Source organism: Oncorhynchus kisutch, linkage group LG11, assembly GCF_002021735.2.
Source record: "Oncorhynchus kisutch isolate 150728-3 linkage group LG11, Okis_V2, whole genome shotgun sequence".
NCBI classification, from domain to species: domain Eukaryota; kingdom Metazoa; phylum Chordata; class Actinopteri; order Salmoniformes; family Salmonidae; genus Oncorhynchus; species Oncorhynchus kisutch.
In genome coordinates, this window is record NC_034184.2 from 18,510,069 (window position 1) to 18,522,523 (window position 12,455).

Here is a 12,455-nt window from a genome sequence, read left to right on the forward strand (position 1 = left end):
ATTTTGTTGCATTACAACCTGTAATTTAAATAGATTTGTATTTGGATTTCATCTAATGAACATACACAACATAGTCCAAACTGGTGAAGTGAAAAAAAGAACATGTTTAAAAAATACAAATAAAAAGTTTCTCAAACTAGACACTAATGTACTTGTCCTCTTGCTCAGTTGTGCACCGGGGCCTCCCACTCCTCTTTCCATTCTGGTTAGAGCTGTTCTATGACGGGAGTAGTACACAGAGTTGTACGAGATCTTCAGTTTCTTGGCAATTTCTCACATGGAATAGCCTTCATTTCTCATAACAAGAATAGACTGACGAGTTTCAGAAGAAAGGTCTTTGTTTCTGGCCATTTTGAGCCTGTAATCGAACCCACAAATGCTGATGCTCCAGATACTCAATTAGTCTAAAGGCGGACAGTTTATTGCTTCTTCAATCAGAACAACAGTTTTCAGCTGTGCCAACATATTTGCAAAAGAGTTTTCTAATGATCAGTTAGCCTTTTAAAATTATTAACTTGGATTAGTTAACACAACGTGCCATTGGAACACAGAAGTGATGGTTGCTGATAATGGGCCTCTGTACGCCAATGTAGATATCCCCCCCCCAAAAAAAGAAATCTGCCATTTCCAGCTACAATAGTCATTTCAACATTAACAATGTCTAATCTGTATTTCTGATCAATTTGATGTTATTTTAATGGACAAAAAATAGCTTTTCTTTCAAAAACAAGTACATTTCTTAGTGACCCCAAACTTTTGAACGGTAGTGTTGTTACTGCAGTCAAAACATGCTGGAACTAAGCCAAAGTGCAGTAACTTCCGTTACTGCTGTTTGCCTTGGTTTCTACTTGTATTTTGTAGTTACTGCAAATTTCACATTCCATTTTTTCTGACTGAACAAAATTGAACCAGGACACATTGTCACAAGAATAAAATACAGATGCTACAGAGCCTGATTTCAGTCTTAAATTAATTTTGACCAAAAGGGTAGTTACTGCATTTTGCCTTTGTAGGGGAGATTAATGTGTAAGCTTGTAGACTTGGGAGGCTATAGGTTTTTTTCTTGGTGGCAATGTGGCCTTTGGATTATTTTTGTATATACAGTACTGTATGTATTTTGGTCACCATTTAGAAATAACAATAATCTGATTGGGCAGCTGCACAGTACAATCAATGGTATATCTTTAACTCTGAAAGTGTAAAACATACTATTTTCAGTGAACAGATGAGTCCACTGTACTGGTGTTAAAATAACACTTTTGAAAGTGTTAAATATTTAAATATGCTGCAGTGTTCCCCATTTAACTCAGTGTTCAAAGGAACTCGATTGTGGTGTTTGCATAGCTCTACTGTATAGCTCCAAGTTAAGGTTGCTATCTTCTGGGTACATGCATCCGACACCTGGTCGTATACACATACCTCTCACATTTATGCACACATAAAAATCAGGTTACAGACCATGTAGGCCTTAGACCCCTAGACATAACGAGTGCAGCATAATCAATAAGCTTGTTATTGGTTTTGAAACATATTGTAGGGTTGAACCGGGTGTGGACATGAAGCCAGGGTTAGAGCTAGAGTTAGGGTGTTGGCCTTCCTGATACACTGATACAGATTTATATTGCATTGGTATAAAAACAACATTCTGTTTGGTTAAACTAGGATATTAGCACTCAAATCACACAGAAGCCCAATAACTTGTTAAACAAATGACTTCCCACAAAGGTAATGGTTTTCAAAAGGAGGTTTGTTTATCGGACTCTCTTTCATTGAGATCCTCGTGGGTGACTTCAGATCTGTAACAGAAAGTGAGGGCAAGGTAGTAGTCAGTACTACAGATGTGTGGTAGTCATGTAAAGATGTTGCTGAGACAGATTACAATAGAATAGAATAGAATTAAAAAGTATTGTCCTCTGAGAAGGACTTTCAAATGTAGCCTACCTCCTGTCCATTTGAGTCCTTTTCAACATGGCATGAGCTGTGGTGACAACAAACACCAGAGCTAATATACCAGCGACCGATGTCAGGCCGATGAAGACTTCCCACTGGATGTCCCTGTCTGGAAAACATTTACAAATAAGTTAGACTATCATAGTGCAGTGTAGTGCCAGGAGAAGCAGGACTGAATGCAGTGTGTACCACTGGACACACGTGCGCACGCCTGCCCACACGCACACAAACTTTAACCTTTTGTAATTTCAGAGTCTTTATGACAAGTTGTGCTATAATCTGTTTGTTGATACATAGCAAATTCTCAGTGTTAAATTAACACTGAAATTGTGAACCCGTATAGACACTGAAAAGTTAACACACTCCTTGGTGTAAAGCTTTATTTCCCAGAGTGCCTTGCCTTTTGAGAGAATTTTTAGAGTTACCACCCATGATTATATTTGTTAGTGACAGAGACATGGTTCTTGCATTCAACCATTTTCAATCCTGTGGACTTCACCAAGTGAGATCCCAAGATAATGTTTTCATTCAAATTGTATTATTAAACACAATCCATATTTCATAAGGCCTCATTTTGAGGGCCTGTGCTCTAAAACATGTAAATGTTGAACTAACACTCTTTGGTGTAAAATAACCCCTGTGTTGGTGTTAACAACCAGAGCTTTAACCAAAACCAAGCCCATTATTATCAGACTTCACAAAAACGTTGAAAAACGTTGAAAAACTCTGAAGTAGTTAATGTTAACACATCCCAGAGATAACGTGTAGTGTAGTTTTTTAAGATAAAATCATTTTTATATTACCAAAAAGTCTGTATAGTTGGCACCATTGATTGGAGTAATCCAGTCATTCAACTTGCAGAGAAAGGAATCCAAAGATCTACCCCTAAACTTTGTTTCAACAAGTCAAAATAAGTTTGTATTAACTCCTCAGACACCTTAAAATGTAATCAAACTATAATATATATTTCGGAAAGAAGTATGTTCAATAGGAAACCAATTTTAGCAGGTGCGCAACTTCATCATGGCGTGTGAAGACACAGATTTTTTCAAGACTGTGTTCTCATACAAAAACTCTTATTTTTTATTTGTTTTTTAAATTCTCATGTACCGAATAAATCGCATGTTGCATTTTATAGCAAGTGTTTCCATGGTATTGCTATGCGCACTCTAGCCAACAGAGCACAGATGGTGAAGATACATAAAAATATCACATTTTCAACTCCAATGATGGTTTTCTCAACAAAACAAATGCATTATACAGCAAGTGTGCACACTTCTGCATTGGCACATGCGCTCTAGATACAGATACATCTGCATGCTGTTGGCTAGAGTGCACATATAGCCTACGTGATAAGATTACTGTGGACAAAAGAGCAAGATACATTTTTCATTTGTCAAACAGCAGCCAAGCATCAATGATCATGTCACCTGAATAAGACCCTCGCTATTTAATAGAAAGGAGCATCAAGCTCATCACCTTGCACTTTCACCACCCTGTGAAGTTCATCATAATTGATTTCATCTGTAAACTGCATGCTTCCCCGACAAGTCATAGTGGACCACACAACATGTCCACACAACATGTCATCGGGTGACTCCAAGTTCACTTTGCTATGAGGGTTATTATATCAATATTTGCTCATAAAAGGGTTTCCTACATAGTTTCTTGCATATTTAATTTTACAGACACAAAATGTTCCCAACTTGTCAAGCGTGTTGTATTTTGTCCTCATTTGGAAATTTTGCCCGAAAAATGTGCTGTTTCCATTTAAGTTTATCACATATGCATAGTCACTCCATTGTTCCCGACCAACTAGTGCTCCCGCACATTGGCTAACCGGGATATCTGCATTGTGTCCCGCCACCCACCACCCACCAACCAGTTTACACTACTGCTACTCTCTGTTCATCATATATGCATAGTCACTTTAACCATATCTAGTACGTACTACCTCAATCAGCCTGACTAAATGGGGTCTGTATGTAGCCTCGATACTTTAATAGCCTCGCCACTGTATAGCCTCACTACTGTTTTTCACTGTTGTTTTTATTTCTTTACTTACCTATTCTTCAACTAATACCTTTTTTGCACTATAGCTTAGAGCCTGTAAGTAAGCATTTCACTGTAAGGTCTACATCTGTTGTATTAGGAGCACGTGACAAATACACTTTGATTTGTTTTGATGCCTGTCATGACATTTTTTTATTTAACATGTACTTTAAAAAGGTTGTATGGAGGGCCTGCGGAGTGGCACAGCGGTCAAAGGTTTGATCCCAGGCTGTGTCGCAGCCGGCCATGACCGGGAGACCCATGAGGCAGCGTACAATTGACCCAGTATCGTCTGGGTCAGGGGAGGATTTGGCAGGCTGGGATGTCTTTGTTCCATCGCCCTCTGCGACTCCTTGTTGTGGGCCGGGTGCATGCACGCTGACTACGGGCACCAGTTGTACGGTGTTTCCTCTGACACATTGGTGTGGCTGGCTTCTGGGTTAAGCAAGCAGTGCGGCGTGTGTTTCAGAGGACACATTGCTCTCGACCTTTGCAACTCCTAAGTCCGTACAGGCAGCGATGGGACAAGACTGTAACTACCAATGATGCAATTTAAATGTTGTTTGAGTTGGTTTGTGTGTCACCAAATTAGCTTGAGATGATTTTAGTGCAACACTGCTCACTGCATCCAAGTTTGTTGAGCTATCAGTCAAATAACTGTCAGTCAAGGTGAGCTCATGAATATAAGTTCCCCGCCCACTCAGTCTGTCTTTTCAAACTTCCTGGTAGTTCGAAGGAAAGCCATGAGAGAAACATTTTTTTAAATTTAACTTTGAGCATTTCTATCCCCCAAAAATATTATGATATTTTAGCCACTCAAAAGCCTATTTTAGATGGGAATCAAAATGTCTGTTCGGGACCTTAAATTATAACATATTCACTCAGAATCTCACTTGGTAAAGTACATAGGACTAAATTGGATGTATGCAACAAGGATGTCTCTGTCACTAACAAATTCAGTCATGTGGTAACTCTATAATTCTCATGAAAACCAACGCACTCTGGGAAATATGCAAAAAAGCTTTGCATAAAGCAGTGTGCTAATTCAATAGTGTCTATATGGGTCCACACTTTAGTGTTAATTTAACACTGGGGAATTTGCTGTGTAGGACACAATCACACGGCGATCATCCTGTTAGATTACGTTCTCATATCAAGGCATAAAACAAGATATGTATCTGCAACATTTATTATCAGAATGCTATATAGTTTATCAGATACATCTGCACGGGTTCAAGGTTTAGATTGTTATCATGGGATAGGCATTTTGGTAGATCTTACTGATGTCATGATGTATTCAAAACATGTTTCTCTATAAAGGCAAAGGTTCAACAACGTGAGATAAGGGTCATATAATTCCCTGGGTAAACCTGAGCAATGGGGTGTAAGAAAAGGACAGCTTATGATTCTGTCCTTGGTCAAGCTTAAATTAATTTCCTCAACATTTAAGCTTTTTGGTGTTGAATATTGATTACTAACCTGTTAACAGTTGATGACAAATAAAAGCTCACTTTCATGTGATCAAAATATGCTTCTCTATTATGAAGCCAAAAGTACAAAATACTAATGTAATTCCATTGGTAAACCTACTTAATGGGGAATAGGAAAAGTTTATAATTCTGTCCAAGCAGCATTCACATTTTGAATATCCTATGTTGTTCTGCACATAAATGTTCTGTCAATAAATTATAAACGTAAAGGCTTACTCTCATAGGATCCCTGGTCCTTCTTAGGAACCAGCATCTGGCGAGTGACCTCCAGGGACCCATCGTTGACCTCCGGTTTAATGCCCAGAAGGTGGCACATCAGCGGGTACACGTTGACCGTCTCAAAGGGTCCCACAGCCAGGTTCTTCTGGAAGTCAGGCCCCGCAGCTCTGAAGAACGGCTTCATGTCCATCATCTGGTTATCATAGCCGTGCTCTCCCTTGTTGAACTGGACTGGGAAAAACTGTACAGATGATAATGAAAGAGTGCTTATAGGGTTTTAGTGCAGAGATTGCAATGGTTTTTGGTAACAGAACTTCAATGCATGCCATCAAGACAGTATGAAGAGAGTTTGTTCTGACCACATGACCTGATCAGGAAAAATTATGCCCGTCTCCTGAGTAGCGTGTATAAAGAACAACAATATAGTAATGTTAGGACACTGTTTCGGCACACTTACGCCATTGATGACATATCCTTGATCAGCGAAGAGAATCAGGGGCAGGAGGCGAGGGTGGTTACTATAGTGAAGCCTACCAGGCATGTCCTCCTTCTTATACACATGCAGGTGAGGGTGGCCCCCTTTTAGGGCCTGGTACACCTTCTCCAGCATTCCCTCTCTGGGAAGAAGCATTCCTGTTGGTCCATAATCCACCAGTTGGAACTTGATATCCCGGAAGTCAAATCCCGGAATCTCGGACAGGATGATCTCGTCGACCAGGCCATTCCGGAGCACAGTGGTCATTCCGTGATCAGCAGTGATAATGATGTTGAGCCGATCAGAGAGGCCGTGATTCCGGGTGGTATCGCGGATGTATCCCACAGTCCGGTCCACTTGTTGGACCATCTCCTTGCGCTCTGGGGATTCTGGTCCATACTTGTGTCCGGTTCCATCTGGTTCACCGAAGTACAAAGACACAAAGTCTAGGTCCTCCTTGGAGAACCACTGACCAATCACCTTGTCGATATTGATCCTCCAGTCCGTCTCATTGTTGTGCTCATAGAAACGAGGTTCCACCTGGCTGACCTTTACTCTCTCACCTTTGTAGGTGGCGGCCGTGCCGGGGAAGTGGAGGGAGCCTGCCTTCAGACCCTGCATGGCAGAGGAAGGGTGAAAATGATTCTAACCTTATTTATAACAGAGCTGTAATACATTACAATTATACAGTAGCTTCAGACCCACCAAGGGACGTAGAAGGAATTAAGAAAGGTAGGACAGAGATGATTTGTGTGTTTGTGTGTGTTGCACCCACTTGTCTCTGCGCTGTTATCCAGATGGGCAGACTCCCGTTGTCCCAGTAGGAATCCACAAACTGGGTCATGTAGTACTGTTTCTTCTCCTGGGTCGTAGTGTTGAACCAAATATTGTGGATCACTCCATGGTTTTCTATGTACCGACCTGAGGAACAGAGACAAGCAACAAGCAGGAAGCAGTCCCATGGTTAGAGACCTTATAAGTGGGGCTGTGAATGTGGTGTTGATAGACCTCCATTGTCTTGTTGGCTTATAATAGGCCAATAGGACCATGGACACTCATTAATCTCTTCTGGAGCCGGATGGGTTGCAGAATGGTGTCTGTCCCAAAGTAAATTACAGCCTAATAGTAATCAGACTCTGGCGTTTGTTATATAATAATGTCTTAAAAACAGAATCTTAACTTGCTTTAGCGATATTTTACACTGGGTATACCAAACATTAGGAACAGCTTCCTAATATTGAGATCCACCACTTTTGCCCTCAGAACAGCCTAAATTCTTTGGGGCATGGACTCTACAAAGTGTGGACAAACCTTTCAGCGAGGCCGTTCATTGCAGGGTGAATCGGTGCTGACTTGATGGGCTGAATTTCATTTGCTTCCATGAATGACCGGAACTCTTCAGACACCAGTTGGGGGCCATTATCACTAACGAGTTGCATTGGCAAGCCGAAGATTGACCGTAGCTCTTCGATGGTTCTCTCCGCTGAGGTGCTCTTCATCACTGTGACCTCAGGCCATTTGCTGTGTGCGTCAACCACAACTAAGAACATACGATCCTTCAGTGGGCCTGCATAGTCTATGTGGACTCGCTGCCAAGGCTCCTCTGGGAAGTCCCACGGGTGTAGTGGCACTAGCTGAGGCATGTTCCTCTTCTTTTGACATGCAGAACACGACTTGACCTTGTCTTCGATAGCTGCGTCCAAACCTGGCCACCAAAAGTAGCTGCATGCAATCTCCTTAATTTGCACCATGCCACAGTGCCATGAATGGAGTTCTTCAAGCACCTGCCTTCTCAGTGGCGGCGGTATGATGACTCAAAAACCCCATAGCAAGCATCCAAACTGAACTGTGAGCTCGCTTCTCCTCACTAGGTAAGGTTGTAGGCTGTCCGACAGCTTATTTTCCACGAGTGACAATGTCCACGACCTCAGACATCACTAGATCAGTGTGGGTGAACTTTTTTACTTGGTCAGATGTAACTGGGGCATTCGTCACTTCCTGGAAGTAGAAGATTTCAGCCTGGGAGTGCTCAGTGTGTGCGACAGGTAAAGAACGCCTTGAGAGGCTGTCTGCATTGCAGTGCTGCTCAGACCTGTACTTGATTGCATACTGGTGAGCAGATAACAATAATGCCCATCACTGCATGCGGCTGGCTGCAAGCGACGGAATGCTGGTGTGGGGACCAAAGATGGAGGTGAGGGGTCTATGGTCCGTCAGCAGTGTGAATCGTCGGCCAAACAGAAACTGATGAAATGTCTTAACTACAAACACAATGGCGAGTGCTTCACGCTCCATCTGTGCATAATTGCTCTCGGCTTTACTTAAGGTCCGTGATGCAAAAGCAATTGACCGGTCTTCACCCGATGGCATGATTTGTGAGACAACCGCACCAACGCCATAAGGAGATGCATCACATGCCAACTGTAATGGAAAGTTGGGGTTGAAGTGGGTGAGGGCCTCTGACTGAGCTAAGGCTGTTTTCACTTGAAGGCCTCCTCACATCTGTCTGTCCACTTCCACTGTTTGGTTTTGGTCAAAAGTTCATGCAGGGGCTTTAACATGTTAGCTAGGTTTGGCACAAACTTTGCATAGTATGTCAGTAGTCCTAAGAATGATCTCAGCTGACTCACGTTCTGTGGGGATGTAGTTTCCGCAACGGCCTTCACCTTCGATGGCACCTTGTGGAGCCCCGAACTGTCGATGACGTGGCCCAGGTACTCAACAAAGGGCCGGAAAAACTTGCATTTGTCCTTCCGGACCCTCAGACCGTACTCTTTCAATCTCTGTAGTGTAGCGTTCAGGTTTCTCATGTGCTCCTACGAGTCTTTGCCGGTGATGAGTAGATCATTGAGGTAACATTGGACCACAGTAAGCCCACTCAGTATCTGGTCCATAGCTCTCTGTAACAAGGCCGGAGCTGAGGTGATTCCAAAAGGACTGAAATCACCAAAGAGTCTGAGTGATCCATCTTTTTTTATGACTGGAACAGCGGGTGTAGCCCATTCACTAACATTCACTGGATCCAATACCCCATTCTCAACTAGTCAGTTTAGCTCAATTTCAACTTTTGGTTTTATGGTGTATGGGACAGGTCTAGCTTTGAAGCATTTTGGCTTGCTGTCTGGCTTCAAGGTCAGTTTAACTGTTATGTCCTTCACACTGCCAAGTTCTCCTTTGAACACATCCGAGTGTTTCCTCAATATTCCTTGTAGGTTTGTGTCCTCTTTTGCAACCATGTGAATTTCCTGCCAGTTTAGTTTGATATTTTCCAGCCATGTGCATCCTAGCAATGCTGGATGGTTGCCTTTCACAATGTAGAGTGGTAGCTTTACCTTCTGTTTGTTGAGCTCCACAATCACTCTTCCTCTCACTGGAACAATCTCACCGGTGTATGTTTTCAGCATCATCTTTGTGGGCTGTGGTGTGAGGTGATGTAGTTTCTGCTTGTATACAGCCCCAGACAGCAAAGATATGGCTACTCCAGTGTCCACTTGCATCCGTACTGCATTTCCATCCAGTAGCGGTGTCACCCAGTACCCGTATCCATTGTCTGAAATTGACATAACATGCAAAGATTCTGCCCCTTCAGACAGGGTATCACTTTGTTCATCCTCTGTGTGCTCCATTTTATACACTTTATTTTTGTACTCCCTGAAGTCGCTTTTCCTTTGTTCAGTACATTTGTTTGATTGTGTCTTTTTGTTTTTACATGCACGTTTGATTTGACCCTTTTTTTCCACAACTTCTGCAGTCTAAGTCTTTGCACCAACACTCTTCTGCTTGGTGACCTGGTTTCCCACAGCGATAGCATGGCTTGCCACCTCCTGCCTTGTTTTTTAACTCGGTAGACACCTTGTGCACTTGGGTCGATGCACTTAGCTGTTGTGCGTCTCTGGAATGTTAAGTTACACTCGGTCAAAAGGCGTTTCTGAATTGCCTCGCTGCTCATTCCACACACTAACCGATCAAGTATAGTGTCACTCATCGTTCGTACTCAAAACATTCTGTGCAAGAACTCCATTGTTCTACAGATTCAACAAATGTTCCTATATTTCCAACCAATGCAGACATTTTAGGTTTATTTTTCTTTCTTACACTTTTCAGACGGTCCCTTACTCCCAGACCCTTGTTTTAGTCTTTTAACTCACGATGACTTCACTTTCTCCCTCAGCGAAACTCTTCCTATCCCTCGAGGCTCTCGTTGCTGTGACATCAACAGCGAACTAGCTTCACTTGACTGGCTAGCTCCATGTTTTGTTTGCGTCTTTCTACAGCAGAAGAAATTACGAATTTAACTCAGACTTTCTGCCGAAGATAATGAGTACAAATGTAAGAACGTTTCTTCCTCGTCGCCAGTTTTGTTGTATAGCACACTGTATTACTTTTACAACTAAAATAAGGACAGGACATGAGACGGGAGTAGAAATTAACGTCGGCATTGTTTAATGCGTTCCACATGAAGAACATTCCAAGCATTTCAATGTAGGTAAGCAAGGGGGTTACAGGTGCCCTAAAGGGACACAAGTACTACATATAATGATATGATAAAATGATATCTTTACATCTTTGTCATTTTTAAGTCCAAAAATCGATGTACAGTGGCAACTACAGATTGCCCCTTTAACTCTATCAAACGTGTGCGAGTTTGAGCATGTGTCCTTTAGTCCTATGGATTTTTTTAAAATTATGAATGAATTAGATTGAGCAATAAAAGCCTGATTTCTATTCCATAGGCTGGGAACCGCACTATGCAGCTGTTTCAAGAGCGCATTTTTCACTCGCTGTCCACTGGTTTCAAAAACAATGATTGATAGGCAGCTTAAACTTCTTGAATTCAAACATTATTGGATTGAAATACACATTTAGATTTCTGAACAGTCATCCACAACAACCACAATCCGTATGGCGCAAATAGCTAAATGAGAGAGCAGCAGTGTGACTCACGTCAATGCGCTATATAGATATCCGTATAGCTGTAAACCACACCATTGCTCTCATCCTTACCTGCAAGCGTTTATTGCAATTGGATAATATTTGGATGACGACAGCAGTCGCACCATTGGAAGACATAGTTTGTACTGTACAGCAGCCTACAAAAGCCTATTCCTGCTCTTTTCCCGCAATCCATCAAACACATTTGGTGGCTCATCATAGCGGTCTCTGACTTGTGGGCAGACATGCTCAGGTGGAACTAACTTAAATTTGCGCCTTTTTTCAATGCTGATTTGAATGTTATTGACAAAACAGAGAAGTGTTAAAGATTTTTTTCGTGAACATCCTTTCTGAATTAAAAGTCATCCTTGATGTAATCATCTAGTAAAAAATATATATCTGTAATCGGATTACAATATTTTTGCTGGTAATGTAACGGACTACAGTTACCGTTTTTTTTGTTGTAATCCCTTACATGTAATGCATTACTCCCCAACCCTGGTAATAGTTTACCTGTGAGCAGGGTGAAGTGTGTGGGGCTGGTGATGGTGAGGTAGGGGGGTGTGACGTAGGCAGCCCTGACGCCGTCCCGGCCCATCGCGTCCAAGTGAGGGGTGTCCACGTCCCTGTCATAGTCCCAACGGAACCCATCGAATGAGATGAGCAGCAGCTTGTTGTTTCTGGAGATCCTGTGGGGAGAATCCACTCCAGGGAAGGAGCCTTGGTGTGGAGCAGCCAGAGATGGAGAGAGGGCCAGTAGGCTGAGGAGACCTAGTCTTAGCAGCATGTCTTGTGCTTCACGGTCACCTCGGGATCACAGTCAATGGTGATATGTCCCACAATAACCCACAATATGTCCAAAACACTTTGTAGTCACACCAGAGTCCAAGCAAAACTACTCTGAGCACCACCACTACTGACTGACAGACTCTGTCCTGTAGCTTCCTACCCTTCAACTGACTGTGTTCAATCACACTCTGATACACTTCATACCTACCGAGATAAAGAGCGAACACCATCACTGCATGCTGCGAGAGATAAGATATTATTTTATCTCTCTCACCCTATCGCTATCAGAGCATAAATCCACCTTTTTGAGGTTTATTATACAGGTCCTGTTCTACAACCTCCTGTCTGATCTTCTCATCACCACTATTACAGTTATATGGTTCATCTAAATTGATCTGAGGTTGTGTGTGTGCTTATATTTTTGAATAGTTGTGTTTTAGTTTAATCATTATAGCCTTCTCTTATGTATGAATTATTTTTATGACCAAAAGTAGGAAACCTTTTTTTTCTAATAACCTCTATTCCCCACCAGGTGGAGACAGTACTTC

The 12,455-nt window shown here is 42.2% G+C and overlaps 1 protein-coding gene across 1 annotated transcript; it reads right to left on the reverse strand.

Moving 5' to 3' along the window:
• Window positions 1–394: 394 nt before the first annotated feature.
• Window positions 395–12,113, reverse strand: LOC109899151 (ectonucleotide pyrophosphatase/phosphodiesterase family member 7-like). Its single transcript, XM_020494207.2, has 6 exons — window positions 11,632–12,113; window positions 6,962–7,107; window positions 6,169–6,801; window positions 5,709–5,952; window positions 1,942–2,059; window positions 395–1,796 (listed from the first exon to the last, which is right to left on the reverse strand). Exons 1-6 carry the CDS (start codon window positions 11,903–11,905, stop codon window positions 1,736–1,738), a joined length of 1,476 nt encoding a protein of 491 aa, XP_020349796.1. The 5' UTR covers window positions 11,906–12,113; the 3' UTR covers window positions 395–1,735.
• Window positions 12,114–12,455: the final 342 nt, after the last annotated feature.

Excerpts from the sequence above, each read along its gene's own strand:
- LOC109899151 (XM_020494207.2), bottom strand. The coding sequence starts at position 11,905 with ATGCTGCTAAGACTAGGTCTCCTCAGCCTACTGGCCCTCTCTCCATCT. Across the intron at positions 6,802-6,961 it reads GGATAACAGCGCAGAGACAA|GGTCTGAAGGCAGGCTCCCT; the intron begins GTGGGTGCAACA and ends TCTGCCATGCAG. Across the intron at positions 2,060-5,708 it reads GGACCAGGGATCCTATGAGA|ACAGGGACATCCAGTGGGAA; the intron begins GTAAGCCTTTAC and ends AATGTTTTCCAG.